This window comes from Notamacropus eugenii, chromosome 1 (assembly GCF_028372415.1).
Source record: "Notamacropus eugenii isolate mMacEug1 chromosome 1, mMacEug1.pri_v2, whole genome shotgun sequence".
Taxonomy (NCBI): Eukaryota; Metazoa; Chordata; class Mammalia; order Diprotodontia; family Macropodidae; genus Notamacropus; species Notamacropus eugenii.
The window spans coordinates 664,652,067-664,669,438 of NC_092872.1; the positions used below are offsets into that span (position 1 = coordinate 664,652,067).

At 50.9% G+C, this 17,372-nt stretch overlaps 1 protein-coding gene across 2 annotated transcripts; it reads right to left on the reverse strand.

Annotated features, from left to right (window-relative positions):
- Positions 1–2,403: 2,403 nt before the first annotated feature.
- Positions 2,404–7,477, reverse strand: SIX3 (SIX homeobox 3). 2 transcript variants are annotated; one of them, XM_072645783.1, is made up of 3 exons: positions 6,648–7,477; positions 3,591–3,777; positions 2,404–3,255 (listed from the first exon to the last, which is right to left on the reverse strand). In XM_072645783.1, the coding sequence occupies exons 1-3, from the start codon at positions 7,475–7,477 to the stop codon at positions 3,166–3,168; spliced, it is 1,107 nt and encodes a 368-aa protein (XP_072501884.1). In that variant the 3' UTR covers positions 2,404–3,165. The 2 variants fall into 2 exon arrangements, with proteins under 2 accessions (XP_072501884.1, XP_072501892.1); XM_072645791.1 differs by lacking the exon at positions 2,404–3,255 and having other exon boundaries at positions 3,544–3,777.
- Positions 7,478–17,372: the final 9,895 nt, after the last annotated feature.

A 17,372-nucleotide genomic window follows, 5' to 3' on the forward strand; every position in this document is an offset into this window, starting at 1 on the left:
TTTCCTTTGTAATATGTAATATATAATATATATTTCCTTCATAATCCTATGCATTTAAAAAAACATTCTGAGAAGTGGTGCCCTCAGCTGCTTCAAACTATTGAAGTGATCCCTGACATAAAAAAGACTGGGAATCTTGGTCTTAGAGTAAAATAATCCTATGTGCTTTATTTCTGTGTTGGGAGAAGGTTCTGGGACTCGGACTGGGCTCCATGCTTTCATAAAAATAGTGCTTTTGGTTGTTAGGAGAGAAGAGGCATTTTGACATCTCCATTTGGTTGTCCACTGCCACCGAACAGGAGGGAATCTGTGTTTCTCAGCTGTAGGCTACTCTAGTCTCAATAGAGTCAACTCTTCTAGAGCTATGGCCAATTTCCACAGCCCCCCCCCTAGCAGGATAGTCAGGGACACCATCCTCTCTTCTGCTTTCCCAGGCCCAGGTTTTCAATAAACACCAGGGTTTTGTTTAAGGTCTGAGTGTGAGATACAATGTCACATAGAAATATGGATTGTAATGTATTACATCACTCCTAAAGTCCAGATTTGAGATGCTAAGGAATAAAGGTTCATGTTGGTATTAGATATATACCAAGATGCAGACATACTCCATTATGTTTTAGCAAATGTTAGATGATACAGGACGCTGGCATAGGCAGATACTACAAACTGATGCCTATACAACCATTTTTTTTCTTGGTCCGGGGAGGAAGACAGTACACACAAATACAGACTTAATACACCACATTTAACTTCCAAACACAGGGGATATGTTGTACTACCTAGCGACACAGCATTGTGAGAAGGGATGTCACCCTCGGATCTCTATTTTTCCCAGGACTTACTCTCGAGAGGGTAACCCTAAACTTCCTAGGGCTTCGCTCCTGTGTTGCCCTGTCGGGTCAGACCCTTTGCTACAGGGTAAGCAGGGCCGCTGATCTCACGGCCCAAATGACTATTGAAACCTGAGGGAATCGGAAGCCGAAATTAGTTGGGGAACCGATAAGAAATTCCAGGCACGACTCTCCCTAATCCTCCTCGCTCTGAGAATTGTATTTTCAAGTAAGAACAAGTTTTGACTGTCTCTAGAGTTGTTTCACCGCTGCTGGCTCCGCCTCGTACGAAGCCCAACTTAGTTTCGCGTCTAAGGAGCTATACTGGAAGACAAGAGGAGACTTAACCAAGGTGCAAGGGGCCAGAGCAATCCCTGTGCAAAGGGGTTAAGGGGTGGACCCCGGTTCTGGTGAAGGGTGGAGGGAAAGTTATTTTGCTTTGTTTTTAACCTCCAAACAAATAGCAAACGCTTTTAAATGTTCTCTAAAGAAGAATACGAAACCAAATAGATGGGACTGGGTAAGCCTTTGGGTTCCGAGTTTTAGAAAGAAATACACACTCACGTTCGGGCAGGTGGGATGAGCGGGCTGACCAGAACCAGGACAGCGATGGGGTGAAGTGTTTCTCATTTTTTTCCAATTTCTAGTTCCACAAGGTACCTTCCAGCTTCCTGTTCCCTTCCCCCAGTACCTGACCCTAGCCCCACAGCCACCCACCCACTTAGCGCGTATCTGCTCTCGGGGGTCGCTTTTCCGGCTTTGTCAGTGTCTTTGTGCATTTTTCCCTTCAATAACAACCCCAACTGGACAGTTAAAAAAAATTAGAACGAACAGGAAAGGTCTCCTTCCCCAGTAATTACCTCTGCGCGCGCACGCGGGCACGCACACGCACGCGCACACACACACACACACACACACACACACACACACACACACACACACACACACACACACACACACACACACACACACACCTGCAGCTACTGGTAGTCATAAATGGATAGCTTGGGGTTAGTCCCAATTCAGCCCAGTTATCCTTCTCCCCAAGGTCTGAGATCAGGAAAATTCGAAGTTTTTTTTTACTAGGGGTTTATTACTCACTTCCCCTCTCCCCATGCTTGTGTCCTTCTCTCCCCATCCCACCCCTCACACACATTCACACTTTGCACCACCTCCAAAGTTTGGGTTAGGGGCTTTAGAGTTGTTACGGTTTTCCCGTTATTCTTTTCTCTTTCAGGAGGGCCTTAGGTTGGGTCCTCCTTAAGAAAGTTGTGATCCGATTTTAAAACCTTGGTCCCTCAAGCAAAAGGGAGAAATATGGCGAGGAGGGAAGGAAGAGGGCAAACGACCTAGTGATGGACAAAAACACCAATCTTCGTGAGTAGATAAGAAAATGAAGAATACTGTATTTGATTTAGAAAGTTTTTACATATAGATAAACACGCAGTTAAGGAAACAGTATAAGCGCCCTACGGGGAGTTGAGAGAAAACCCCCAAAGCAGCTAAGAAATACTCAAAATAGCTTTTGCATAAGAATACTACAGTCTCACTCTCCGGTTTTCGCTGATGCTGGGGTCCCTTTCTCTAACCTAGCCGCTCAGATCAGAACAGCTAAGTCTACGCAAGGAACACCAAGTCTTGGAAATTAAAAAAAAAAAGGGAAAAAAGAAAGATAAGGGGTAGGTGTTGAAGGATTAGGGAGGTGGGAGAGAGAGAAAGAGACGGAGAGAGAGGACACAGAATGGCAAAAAGGGAGAAGAGAAAAAAGTAATAGCATATACAGGCAATTTCTACACATATATTACAAACTGGGAAAAATGACCGCATCATTAAGATATACATAATTCATATAAAATTTTGAAATAAAAATAAAAATCTTTTACAGTCATAACTATCCTTTTTCCACATTTATAACCAGTACCCACACAGGCAATGACAGGAGTGTAGAAAAAAAGGTGCTTACGAATAAAATGATTGTCTGCTGAACAAAAAAACAGAAGATTGCATCTTGGCTGACCATTACTTGGACTTAAAAACAGAGAGGGCGAGGGAGAAAGACAGACAGAGAGAGAGAGAGAGAGAGAGAGAGAGAGAGAGAGAGAGAGAGAGAGAGAGAGAGAGAGAGAGCAAAAAAAAAAGGCGAGAAACATTTGCTATTTCCCTCTTCACAAGAAGTTCTCTTTTTTCTTTTTTTTTGTACAAATTCAGAACGGAGATGGCGTTGGTGGGTTCGTTTTTTGTTGTAGTTGCTGCTGTTTTTGTCATTTTTGGTCTTTGTCGCCCGTTGTTGCCTCGGTGGTGATTGTGTATTCGATTCTTTTAAAATCGTTTTAAGCTATAGAGAATATTTTCCCAGATACAAATAAACCGTCATGCAGGTGGGGTGCCTCGTCCATGGGAAGCGAAAGGAGAAGTCGTGCTTGTCCTAGAAAGTATACAATTGTCACCTCTTTTAATTGTTCCCCCCGCAACATCAGCATTTGTGAATGTCTGTTGGCGTCCGGGTCCGTTGTGTGGCGGTGGGTCCGTTGTGTGGCGGTGGTGGCTGAAGGTGGTTGGGTTTTGTTGACAGTTTTTGATTAGTTTCTAATGTTTCTTGCTTTTTTAAAAATTTGGCTTTGTGTGTGAGTGTGTGGTTGTGTGTATGTGTGTGTATGTGTGTCCTGATTTGGGTTTGCTCTAGGGTGGGAAGATAGGAGTTGAGGGAGGGGAAGGAAAAGGAGGAAGAGGAGGAGGAGGACCGTCTTTCTGTTATCATACATCACATTCCGAGTCGCTGGAGGTTACCGAGAGGATGGAGGTGCCGGTGTCCGCTCGTTCTGTCAGGCTGGACACACTGGTTGTGGGACTGGCCGCCGTGGATGGCGACTCTGCCGAGCCGTGGGTCGGACAGCCTGGCTCAGCCAGCGAGCGCATGCCGCTCTGTCCGATCGACTGATGCTGCAGCCTGCGGGGCAAAAAAGACAACACGGAGCGAGGCTCCCCTGACATAGCCAGCCTTACCAGAAGACGGACTGCTCTCTCCTTTGCCCTCCCACCTCTAGGACACACTAGCAGTCTCACAGTCCCGGTGTCCCCCTGGTCAGGTCATAGCCTGCTAAAGATGCCCCCTGGGACTCCCGAATCCCCCAAATAAACATAGCCGGAGCCCTGGGATCTCGGACAACCTCCCGCCGCTACTTGAGATGTGGTCACACTGATACTCACAAACCCACAAGCACAGACTCAAGCACTTTGATCCTCCGATGTGCAGGTAAATGCCACTGCAACTCAACCCGAGCCCCCTTTCGTTCCCCCTCATTTTCTATGAAACAACTCTTCCTCTCCTCTCCTTCCCCCCACCCCACCCCCCCAGGCTCCTAAGTCACTTCACCCTACACTCTGGCCTGGGCTTGTTTTAACCCTCCCAACTAGAAATTGAAGAAAGGTTTGGGCCCTGTAGCTGGCTAAACTCATTTGAGTCCCAGGGTCACCAGCTTCCCCAAAAGCCGAGAGGGCTACCCTTTCCATTTGGGGAGACTTCTGTGTTCTCCCTCTCTTCTTTCTCTTCACTTTGATGCCTTTCTCTTTCTCTTTGATTCTTTCATACTTCCCTTTGCCTCTTCTCTTCCCTAATTTTCCTTGTTTCTCCTTGTCTCTCCCTTCTCCACTGTGCTCCCCCCCCCCCCCCCATTTCATCTGTCCAGTCTTCAGGGCTCTTTAGTGCGCTCTCTCCTCTTTCCAACTATCAATACTCTCCTCCCTGCCCTTCGGACTGTGTCCTCTGGGCACTCCGACCTCACTAGAGGTTTTTCTATAGTCACCAAGAACTTGGGGAAACCAGGACAGGAGAAGAGAAAGATGAGAGGAAAGGAGAGAAGATTGGGGCCAGGCCTAGACAGAAAAGAGTGAACTCAAGGTGACTGTGGCCCAGGAAGGCCTACAATCAGGCTGTCTGCACGGGAAGGAGTGGAAATAGGAAGTATTTATCTTGGCCCACTGGATACAATGGATAATAGAGAAAAAGAGAGGTGTCTGATAAGACACCCCAGTTTCTAGGCTGGAATCCCCACCATCCGCTTAGTCTGTTGTCAGCACTGCAGCTAGCTCCATTTGGGTATAGGCTGAGAGAGAAGACGAGACAGCCCTCTTAGGGCCTTGTTTCCAAGACCCCTTCCAAGGACATTTTGAAATTGGGCATAAGTGGGCTTTCTGTGGGATAGTGGAAGCATTTAGAAATAATTAAAACAAACTAAATGAAGACGGGGCGATGGGTAGAAGGAAAAAGAAAGTAGAAGGGAAGAGCCCTTAGGAGTCAATAAAGCAAAGAAGTAAAGCAGCACAGTGCCCACAACCTTCATGTAAACTGCCTCTCTTCGGAGAACTGGATTTTAGCTCTACGATAAAGCAAAGAGGTCAGGAGAGGGAAGAGCTGGACACCGATTTGAATCTTACCCCCATTAGGCGAAAAGCGGACTCCACAAAGAGCTTGGAGGATTTGAAGCTAAAAAACAAGCTACTAGATTCCGGGACTCAATCATAAGCCACACAGTTTTATCAGCCCCACTGTCAGCAGCACAGGACTAGTTACTAGTGCTACCATAACAGGGTTGGATCTGAGAACTGATTGGAATCCCAAAGAACTAGGGAAAAGGTTCTGCCTTGGAATTTAAATTTTCTTTCTTCCTTCCCTCCTTTATCTCTCTTTCCTTCCTTCCTCCTTTCTTTCTCTTCTCTTTTTCCTTCCTTTCACTGTTTTTTTCCTCCTCTCTCCCTTCATTTCATGCAGGCCTACAACCTCAGCTAAGCCAGTCAAGTTCTCAAACAACTTTGTATCTAACTGGGGGGACTGACCCCCCCAGTTCATAATGACCTCAACTTTCCAAAGAGATTCCACGAACCCCATGAATCAGCCCGGTTCAAGACGAAAGTAGACACACATCACTACACACAAATTACCCCCTCCAACACTCATATCCATAATATACTAAACTCAAACTCACACACATACACAATCGGAGGGGCTGTTTTTGTCGAGTCTCTTTCTACCCGGCTCTGTCTCATGCCTGTCAATACAGTAAGTAGGTCAGGAATTTGAAATAGCAGAAGCTTCCGCATGAATATTCTATCCTCTCTTTGTATTAATTAGAATTCTTTCCTTTCCAGCCTCCACAGATATTTATACACAAAATATGTATGTGTATACCCACATACATATTTATGCACACATATTATACATACACATATACATAAACACATTTACTTAGCATTACTGTTACAATTTGCAAATGGATCGAATTTTTTGTTGGACAGCTGAGAACTGAAGATAAAGAATTCTCTGTGCTCTCCATCGTTTTTCCACTGAACAGAGAGCCATGAACTAGAGACAGGAGAATGGGAGAAAGACGGGAAGGAACCAAGTCTGGTGTTCTGTGGCCACTCGGAGCCCCAACCTGGTCCCTCTTCACACAACTCTTGGGCATGGGGGGCAGGACTTTCCGGAGCAAGGCCTGAGTGGCCCGCTCTCCAAGACACCTCACACTTACCAAGAAGGAACATGGAAAGAATTGGAGGGCTGGCTACCTCCTCCCCGACCCCCCACCTCCATCCCAGGACAAGTAAGTTTGATAAGACCAGCTTTCCTTCCCCGCGCCCTGCGGGCGGTGCAAACTTTCCCAGATTGGCCCTGGGCTTGCTTTCTTTCCTCCCTGTCTCCACTCCCCGCCCTCCCGGGGTTGGTCCCCTTTCGCAGGCCCGATGCCTCCAGCCAGAGAGACTGGAAAGTTGGGAACGGCTTGGGGCTGGGAGCTGAGGGTCTGGCGGGGGCCTGGCACTGACCTGTTCTTGGCCGCAGCCGCCCGGTCGCGCTGCCGCCGGTTCTTAAACCAGTTGCCTACTTGTGTGGGGGTGAGGCCCGTGGCCTGAGCCAGTTCTCGTTTCTTGCTGGGGTTGGGGTAGGGGTCCTGAAGATACCACTCCCTGAGCAGGCTCCGAGTCCGCTCCTTGAAGCAATGAGTCTTCTGCTCGCCGTCCCAGATGGTCCGGGGCAACGGGAACTTCTTTCTCACCCGGTACTTGTCCACTGGGCCGAGAGGGCGGCCGCGCAGCTTCTCCGCCTCCTGGTAGTGCGCTTCCAGCCACATGGCTTGCAGCTTGCCGTGCGACTCTTTGGTGAACTTGTGGTTCTCCAGAATGTGGTAGAGGTCGCGAAAGTTGCCCGTGTGGAAGGCGACCACGGCTCGGGCGCGCAGGATGGACTCGTGCTTGTTGATGGCCTCGCACGCCCCCGGGGCCACGGGCAAAGACCAGAGGAAGCGTCCCAGCCGCTCGATGTCCCCAGTCTCCTCCAGCGTCTCGCAGACGCTGGCCACCTGCTCCGGAGAGAAGTTGAGGGTGGGCAGCTGGAACATGGACAACTCTTCCGGGGGGGCCCTGGAGCCGCCGCCGCTGCCGCCGCCTCCTCCGCCACCGCCGCCGCCGCCTCCACCCGCGCCGCCTCCTCCCGCGCCGCCGCCGCCGCCGCCGCCGCCTCCCGCACTGCTCCCGCCGCAGCCGCCGCCGCCGCCGCCGCTGCTACTAGCCAGAAGTAGGGAGCGGTGGTGAGGATCCGCGAAGTTTGGCAAAAAGAAGTGGGAGGGATAGAGCTCTAGAGGGGAGCGGAATACCATGGAATGACCTGAGAGGAGAGGAGAAAATTCAGGGAAAGGAAGAGAGAGGGGAGGAAGAGGAGGAGGAAGAGAGGGGGGAGGAGGAGAGGGAGGAGGAGGAGGAAAAGAGAGAGAAGAGGGAGAGGAGAGGGGAGGAGGAGGAGGAAGACAGGAGTAAAGGACACCCACACCCCGCACACATCCACACACACACACACCCGCGCAGCCACATAGAGAGAGGGGAAGAAGAGTGGCGGGGCGCGCGCGCGCGCTCACACACACACGCGCGCGCGCGCGCGTTCACAGAGAGAGAGAGAGAGAGAGAGAGAGAGAGAGAGAGAGAGAGCCAACCACCACCGAGTCAAGATTCAGCGATTCAACAGCAATCGCCCTAATGACAACAGCCTCATAATATCTCCCCTAAATCCACAGTGAGTGCAGCATTGAAACATTTTGTTTCGCTTTTCTATTGGTCTTCTGAGTGTCGTTGTGGCGTTGCCACGGCAACCCCTGCCAATCACTGTCAGCACTGCCAATCAATAATGAGTACGTAAGGAAGGTTTTTACCACTTAGCCCAAATGCGCAGGGGGGGAGGAGGAGGAGAAGGAGGAGGGGAAGGGGGAGGGGGAGGGGGAGAGGGAGAAAGGGAGGGAGTACTCCGGAGAAAGAATTTTTTTTAATCTTTGCAACTCTTAATCTCGCCACTTCCCCCCCCCTTCCATTTACCCCCTCTTCTTTTTCTGTCTTCCTCCCCCTCCCCTAAATAAGGGTTCAAATAATGTGAAAAGCAGTGTGCTCGTATTTGTTGAATGGGATGAGCAATTAGAGGGTGGAATATTATTGTGATTTTTTTTTTTTTAACGAGCCTCGTTAAAACTAAAGATCTGAGGGATAAGGGACTTGGCCTGGCCTAGAATCCGCACCCGTTTGTACGATGGACTCCGAACTGAGACAATTTGCACATGATTTGCACGTAGGTCCTCTTCATTCTGCCTATCTGAGCACTAATAGTGCCGGCGAAGAAAGGAAAGATGAGATCATGAGACTCATCGCGCCGGTGACCCCGTCAGGCGCCTCAGCCCAGAGAAGCGGAGAGGGCATCTCCCCCGCTCCTCCCCTCCTCCAAGGCCCAGACTGCGGGTCCCAGCGCCCAGCCGAGCGGGGGAAGTAGGCCACCTCCTCTGCCTACTTCGAACTCTCCAAGGGTGCCAGGAATGGGCTCCCAGACGTAAATTCTCCAGGGATATGGTCCTATTTACCCGCCCCGTGTAAATATCGATTGCCTCCATCCCCAGTCAGCCATCATTTAAAAATAACAGTAACTAAAACAAGCAGGCATAACAACAATATGTCACTACTCTATATTGGAGAACACTCACTTCGCTTTGTTTTCCCCCATACCTCCGCGAGCTCTCCAGAGGGTATCTCGGAGTTCAGGGAAGCCAGGATCCTCATCTTACCCAGACTCTGGGTATCTTTCAGATCCCTCTTCAGGCCTCTGAAGCAGGGGTTGAGAAACACGAAAAATCAAAGGCCTGCATATTTTCCCTTGACGAACTTTATGGGGAAAAAAACAAAACCTCAATCACATATTTTTTTCAATTACACTACTAATCCCAAACCAAGATAAAAAAAAAACTTCCCAGACCATCGAGAGGCGAGGGACTAAACCTTTTTCAGCCCACCTCCCGGGATGGCTGGCTGGTCGCAGCGCCAGCTCTGGCTCTCGCTCTGTGGCAAGGATATTTATTCTTAGGTAGGTTGCTTTTAAGAAGATTTAATCAGCATCTTGAGCGAGGCCTTGCTTTGTGGGGTTTCTGTGGCCGTGGAAGTGTGATTTACCGAGATTTGTCCGGGTCAGAGGCTGCCTTCCCCCCGCTCTGTGTATATTTAGACAGGACTTGGTTTGGTGTTAAAAAGTGTATATTTTGAATAGGTTCACACAGTTGCAAACAATACCGACATTGTCGGCCCCATGTACAACGCGTATTGAAACGCAGCTTCCAGACTTCAACTAATCTGCCCTCAATAAAGCTGAAATAATTATCCTAAGCCGCCTTTCCAGAAGAAAAATCATTGAGGAATTCAAAACTTTTTTTTAAAAGATCTTTTCTGCATTCCGATGCAGATCTGGGGGTGAGGCGTAGAGTCCACAGTACTTTGGAGACATCAATGGTGGAGGGGGGGGGGGGGGGGAAGAGATTACAATTAAAATGGGAAAACATAACGTGACTTGGCCTGCCGAGCTACTAACCCTCCTAATCCTGGATCTTGGGGGTACAGGGGACCCTGTATTGCCAGTCCTCCCCCGGGAACTTCCTGCGGTGTCCAGCCCAAAACCTCCAAGGCCCTTGCTGCCGCAGGCTTTCAATCCCCCAAAAGCCTGCAGGGTCTATAGTTTGAAGGATGGATGGACCTCCATACCTAACTGCGGCCCGAAGAGGATAGAGGAGTGGGGAACCCCCAGCCATTCCTCTGGTCTCCGAAAGGTTAATAGCAAAGATAAAAGGGAAAAATAGATGAGAAAACCCCACTTTGTAGACATATTTTCTTTCTTTCCCTGCTCCTCTCCCTACCTCCTTCCCCCCCCCCCCCCCATTAATTTCTGTTTCCGCTCGGCTGGGGAGACCCAGCGCTCCTGACACCGGTCAGCGAGTCCCCAGAAGGAACCCAAAGGTTGGGACACAAAAAGGAAAAATCTTTTCTTTGTAATCCCTTTTTCTTTTAGGGGAAGGATTATAGACTAGGGGGTGGGGAGAGGGGAGAAGGGAGGCTGGAGAAGGAAGTGGGGAGGGAGGAAGAAAAGGGAGGGGAGTATGTTTGCTGGAGGGGGGCTGGAGGTGGGAGGGAGAATTCCTGCGGGTGGGTTTCCTAATATTTTATTCAACTTTTTGAAAGCTGCTCGTGACCCCAAAACTGCATCCCACTCAGCATGGGACCCAGGCACTGGGCTCAGTGGACTGAACCTGGTTTGATCAGTTCCCACTCTGCCCCCCTCCCAGGAACTTCAGCCCGGAAAGGGGGCGTCTCCCCTTCCCCCCTCCCTTCCAAGCTATCGCCTACCGCGCCCCTACACGCTCGGAAGATTTCTCAAACTCATTCATTTGTAAAGTACAATAAAATCGAAAATCTCCTAGAAGCTTGATAAAAAGCAGCCTAATCACTGCGCAGCAGCACCTAGATGCACGCGGTGGCTCCCGGGAGCCCACCCTGCTGGCTCCCTCCCGGAGCGAGCGGGAAGTTGGGCTCAGTCTTGTTCGTGCCCCCGCCCAGGGCCTTGGCGCCTGGCGCTCTAAGCCTGTTAGGGACAGAATTCCTGTCCTTAAATATACAAGCAGATAATTGTTGGCGCGCTAGCTTTGTGTGAGGAGGCTGGGAGTGTAAATGGCTTTTAATGACTGCAGCTGTGGGTTGCGAACTGTCAGTGCAAGTGGGTTAGTGCGGAGCCCTAGAGTCAGGCGGGGAGCTGGGCGCTGAGACGCACGGAGTCTTCCCCTCGCCACCACAATCCCTCAGCAACAGAGCCCGGAGCCCCCGGCGTAGCCCGATTACCTAGGCTAGAGAACCAGGACCAGGGGGGCTAGGTCCAGGGCTAAAACCAGAAACAAACCGCCGACCTGCAAGGCACAGCGCCCCAGCAGAGAAGAGAAAAAGAAATTACGTAGAGCCCCCAAGCTGCTGGCCCCTTGTTTCTCATGGTCCCCAGGCGTTGCCGGCGGCCCTTCTCGCCTAGAAGATCCGTCTTGGAACCCGTAAGTTTAGGACCCCAGGGACGTGGGAGGGCAGGGGCCGGGCTGGGGGCCAGGGTCCGATAGCTTCTGAGATGTGCATGGGAGGGGGTTCGGCAGTTTGGAACGGTCACTCTGGGCCTGGAGGGGACAAGGGGGCGCTGTGAGCCTGGGGGCACGCAGCCGATTGGAGGCAGTTACTAAGTGTAGGGGGCAAAGAGTGTGGGGATCAGAGCCTAGGAGGTATCTCCTCCTTACACACACACTTTTTTTCTTTCCTCCTACCTCTCCAATCCCCCCCCCCCACACACACACACACACACAATCCAGGACTCTGGGATTGTAGTGTCGGACGCCAGAAGCAGTGGCAAAGTTGGCTCTGTGTCCTTGTGCATGTCCTCTTCCCCAGGCCAGGAGTCTAGGTTTCAGCTCAAGGGGTCCAACCGAGAGCTGGGACAAGTTGGGGCAGAGGGCTATTGGAAAGGGAAGCTTCTTAGAGAAGGATCTGAGAAGAGAACAAGGGCCCAGAAAGGGAAAGGAGAACCAGCACCAACAATCACCACCTGACACCATTCACCTCCAGCCACGGAAAAGGTGGAAGGACTTGATAAGCTGGAGCCAGACCCTAGACGCTTTTAGCCCCACTAGGGGCCTCCCTCTCAGCGCTCCAGTCCCCTGCAAGGCCACCTCCGGTTCTGAAAGGCCCTGGACTGAGGCCTGCTCTGTGGCTAGAGTAGGGCCCGTCTCTGGGCCACCTTTTTCTAGGATATGACAGATATACTCGAGTAGGAGTCTTGGCCCAACCCATCCAGGGACGGAAGAGCTCAGAGACAGCTGGGAGAGAGCAGAAGAGAGCAATAAGAGAAGGAGGGGAAAAGGGAGGGCATTTTCGGAAGTATTTGGCCCCAAGTGCACTATTTTGCTAGGATCAGACTATTTTTAGGTAATTGTCTCTCCAAACACACACACACACACACACACACACACACACACACACACACACACACACACACACACACACACACACCCCTTTCTCATCACCTCGCTCTCCATCCGTAGCTCCTCTCAGGAAACCTATATCACAGGAATAACTTCAATGCCTTTAGTATAGATTCTCTGCTCCGGGCCCAAACTGCCAGCTTTCTGGGTCATTAGGCAAGGAAGGGGAGTCCGAAGTCTTTAGGCAATCGTACAGAAGGAAAGGCGAGCCAGCCTGGCTCTCTCACTCTCTCATCAGGCTGCCACCCAGTTTGCCACTCAGCCTGGCTCTGACTGGGTGGGGGAATCCTTGGTCCAGGGAGCCCTCGGCTCCCTCAGTCCTACCCTATCCCCAACCCTCGCCCCCTTCGCCAGTCAGAAAACTTGGGTTCCTGTGGATATTATCTGTGGAAGGAGAAAACACACTTTTCTCTTCATAATTAACTTTTCTCTCAGAAGGATGCAGTCTGTGAAACTCCCTCCGAAAGGCTGGGGAAAGAAGGAGGGAGGAGGGAGAGAGGGAGAGAAGCCCTTAAAGGGCCCCATTACTTTCCTTTGAATTACAAACAACAACAATTCTCCCCTCCTCCTACAGTCTCTCGCCCCCCCACATCCAACCTCCGGGGGTCAGGCGGCGGCGGCCCAGGGGCCTCGAGCTTGGAGCAATTGTGCCCCCGTGAGTAAACACTACTCAGTTGCCTCAACTTTCTCCCCTCATAAAAGTTCCTGGTGCGCGGGGAAATTTGAATATTTGATCAGCCCCTTTTAGTGACCCTCATTAGCCCGGCGCCCTGCTAAGGCCCCGGCGTTGCAAGAAAGCTGCCCAGTCTCTGCATTTGCACGCCTTGTTAGCGCCGATTAATGAAGCCTCCCCGACTGCTGAAAGGAAGGCCTCCCGGTGTATACACGCACCTTACGGCAACTGGTTACTTCTAATGAGCCGCAGCAATATGCTGAATGGAGCAGGGGCACCCGGAGCTCCCGGCCCGGGGATTCGCCCCACCCCTTTCTCCCTCCCTCCCCAGTCACCACTATCACCACCAGCAGCCTGACTTTCACTTTTTTAAAGAAGAAAAGTTTAGAAATTGCTCTGTCGGGGCCCTAAACAAGAGGAAGAAAATTGTTCTTAAGTTCATGGAGAGGAAATAGGTCCCGTCCCACTGCTCTCAGACACCCAGCCTGAGAAAGAGAGGCGAAGACAGAAAAGATAAGCTAGGGGAGGAAGAAAGGCAGGAGAGAAGAAGCTGAGAAGGAAGGGTGGAGAGAGAAGGGACTGAAGAAAAGAAAAGAGGACGGGGAGAGAAGGGGCTAAGCAAGGGAACAGAGCTGTGTGGGGCAGAGAGACTCCTTTAGGGGTGGCCTCCGGTTTTCTAGGGGAGGAAGAGCTCGCTGCCTGCCGGCCTAGACGCAGACAATTAAAAATCAATTCATTCTTTAATTCCCCAAGGAAGTGATGGGGACTAATATAAGGGACCACAGAAGCCCCCACACCGTGACCTAAGGGATGATTATCCTTGACGTCTCCCCCCACCCTTCCTCCTCTTTCCTCTCTCCATTTTCCTTCTCCCCTCCCTTTTCTTCACACTCATCTTCCTTCTCCCCTCCGGTTCTCTTATCCTCTCGGGTCCCTCTATCCACATCTCAGGCCTCTAAATTATTCCAGCCAGGGAGGTAATCTTGCCCACACAAGTTGGACCAGTTAATAGGATGGACTCAACTGTCTTTCGGATTCTAGACTGGGCCTTGAGGGTTGAGCAAGTGTATTTAAGGTGAAAGATTAGGGAAATGACTGGCAGAAAGAAAGAAAGAAAAAGAAAGAAAGAGAGAGAGAGAAGGAAAAAAGAAAAAGCAAAAGATAAACGAACCACAAAGTAAAAAAAAGCATCGTTTCCTCCACTTCCAAATCCTCAGCTCCTGTTCCGAAGCTGATAGCTCCACCTTCCCCCTACCCGCCATGACCACAGAAGGATGCCCAGCTTCCCCGGTGCCTCAGCCTTTCTCAACGGTCCTCAAAGAGTGCAGAGCTAAGGCCTCTCACAGTGGGCAGAGTGCCTGGAATCTGCTGCCTCTGCCCTCAGTGCCTTTAGCAGCGGTTGCTGCAGAGGCCACAGAAAGAATGGAGAGGCTGGCTCAGCTAGACCACCACCTTCTCTGAAAAGAAGTGTTGAGACTCTTTTGGAAGAAATTCTAAGGCTCAGATTAGAAATTAGGTTTACATGAAGAACCCTAGAGTTGGAAAACGAAGTTTCCTCTTCTGTCACAGGGGCTGAGCAGTATATATCCTTGCCTTTGCGTTTCCTGACCCACTGGAGGCTCCAAGCAGAAGGAACCCTGAAACCCTGGAGCTCGCAGCACCTGCCTGGGTAGGATAGGGATGCCATTTCTTCCCTACTATGTACAGTTCTCCCAGCCCTCAGGGTCCACCGGACTCTGAAGGACTTTGGGAACGTCACTATTTCCAGTCCCTGGATCCTCCAACTTCTAGAAGCCTGGCTGAACTGCTGAACTTGAGGATAGCGGCCCACGTGGGCCTCGGCCCTTCCGATTCCAAGAAGATCAGAGGAATGGGCTCTCTTGTCTTTAATGTCTCATAGAAAGTTTGCACCTGTGCTTTCTCTGGCTGGGGCATCCATCATCTTAGCAAATCCCTCCCCGACCTCTACTGCTTTTTCTTGACCACCTTTCCTCTTTCTGAAATCCTCTCTTCTTTATTAACCCCAACTATCTCCTTACTCCCTTACCAGGGGCATACAATCAATCATTCCACTTCCCCCATCCCAAATAAGCCATAGCTAGATACCATTTTGGAATCCCTCTCTGCTCTTCCAATCAAAACTCCATGGGCAGGAATGATCTCAAAGCTCAGAAAGCATAAAGATCAGGTGGGGTGATTGATGAGAGGTGGAGGTAGATGGGAACAGAGGAGAAAGTCCCAATAAAGGCCAAACTCTAAGTGAAGAGAAGCTTTTCTGCTCTCTGTAGCTGGAAAGGGAAGATGAGATGAAAGGGCGATAGCCCAGAAGGTGGATGGGATAGAAGAGGCTGGGACCGAAGAAGTGAGGGCCCAAGTTGCAGAGATATGGCCTGAGGGGGGGGGCGGCGGGGGGGGGGGGACACTCAGACTCTGTAAGTCAGAGACTTAGGGGGAGGGGATGAAGAGAGAGAAAAGGGGAGGGGATGCAGGGGTCTGAGGGAGAGAAGAGAAGGGTCGGGAGGTGGGGAGGGGGGGCGGAATCCAGAGCTTTAAGAGCGGGAGTGAACGAGAGACCAGCAAATCGCAGGCCTGCAGCTCACTGACCCCGAAGGGGATTTAGCTTCGAAGAGAGCGGGGCAGTTCCCCGGGCTTTGTCCCTGTCCTGCCCATGGCCGGACGCTGAGCTAGGACAAAGTATCAGAAGAATAACAAATGGAGTGGGTTTGAAAGGCAATGGGGAGAAAGAGAGCGAAGCTGCTCTTGACTTTTTAGCCATCCCTTAGAAAGACTCTCCAGGCTTAAGACAAGCTGGCCTGCGGGGCCAGGCAGAGAGGCAGCATCTGGGAGCACCGTGCCAGGCCTGGCCCTCAGCAGCTAGACTGCCAGATAGTAGAGAACTGGAGGGAAGGTGAAAGGAAGGGAGAGAAAAGGAGAGGGAAGGAGGGGGTAAAAAGGGAGGGAAGCAAAGGAGGGGGATGGAGAAGGAAGCCAGAAAGAAATCTCTCCACTTATAGAGCTGCGGGTCAGGGGCAGGAATGGGGGATCAGGAGGGTCAGCTTGAAGTGGGGTTGCAGGGAACGGAAACAATTTCTCTTCTCCAACTTTTCCCCCAACCGCACAAAAACTCCCAGATCCACTGGCCCCAAAGAGACTCTCAACAGGTGATGGGGTAAGTTCGCTTTTACAGTCTTTATCTTCCTATGTATGTCAGGATAACTCCTCTGTCCCGCTCTGCTTCCCTCCTTCACTTCTCTTTTCCTGTCATCTGCATATTCCAATCCCCCTTACCTAAAGAAAAACTAGTCCATTTTGGAAGGGAAAGAGGACGAAGTTTGTGTCGAGTTCGGCAGAACTCCATGAGCCAGCCCTGGTCTAGCTCCCTTTTAAGGAACCAACAGCCCTCGCCTCTGAACTGTAAATAGCTGTATCTTCCAAGCCTGCTTCACCTCCTCTTTCCCCCCTCGCAACTGCCGGCGCAGGTGCCCCTTGGCCAGGGGGTGGGGTGAGTGGAATCCTGGGGTCTAGTCTCCTTATGGAAGCCCCAAGAAAAGGAGAAAACTGAAGAGAATGGGAGGGGACCCCTTTCCCAGGCCAGCTTTGTGTCAGAATTTTAGGCGGAAATCGAACAATTCCCCTTCTTTGATTTAAGAACCACCATCCGGCACCAGTGGGGAGGGGAGAGGTCGCAGAAGCCATACAATAGGCAACAAAATAGCAACTCAGGAGAAAAAGAAAGTAGTGATAGAAGTGAGATGAAGAAGAATGGGGGAGGGAGCGAAAAAGGGGGGGGAAAAAGTATAAAGGAAGCCAGTGCAACCGGAGGTAAAAGTCTGAAAATATCTCCAGAGAGCTTGCAGCACACGCACACACACACACACACACACACACACACACACACACACACACACACACACACTCAGGTAGCCCATCCACACTCCTCCAACTCCATATTAGCTCTGCATTGTGTACCATATGTTATATAAATATATGCATATATGTATATATTTTAGACATACGTACACATATAGCAGAACGCCCGCGGAAGATGGGATGTATAGGTACATATCCACATCCACTTAGGGCCGGGAGACCCACTCTCGCTCTAACCTGACTGCCCTCCACCACCCAGAGATGACAGCCCAGAGCTGGTCCGCCACCTAGCAGGGCTACGCGACAGGAGACCAGAGCGTCCGACACAAGGCTCAGGACCCGGACCAGGAACCAGGGAGGATCTTACCTGCTGTAAGGTAAGGGAAGCCGGGCACAGGCAGGAGCGGAGGATAAATATTCATTAGGAAGTAAAAGTGCCTCCTTTGAAAACCCGCTGGAGCGCTCTCTCGCGCTTTCACTCTCCTGCTCTCTCCCTCTCTCTCTCCCTCCCTCTCCTTGTGTCTCTCCCCTCTCTCTCTGTCTGTCTGTCTCCTTCCCCCTCCCCCCTTTCCTGCGGAATGCCGGCTCACCCGTCTAACTAACCTGTTAGTCAGCTGAGAGCTGGGGGCTGAGGTTACACATATG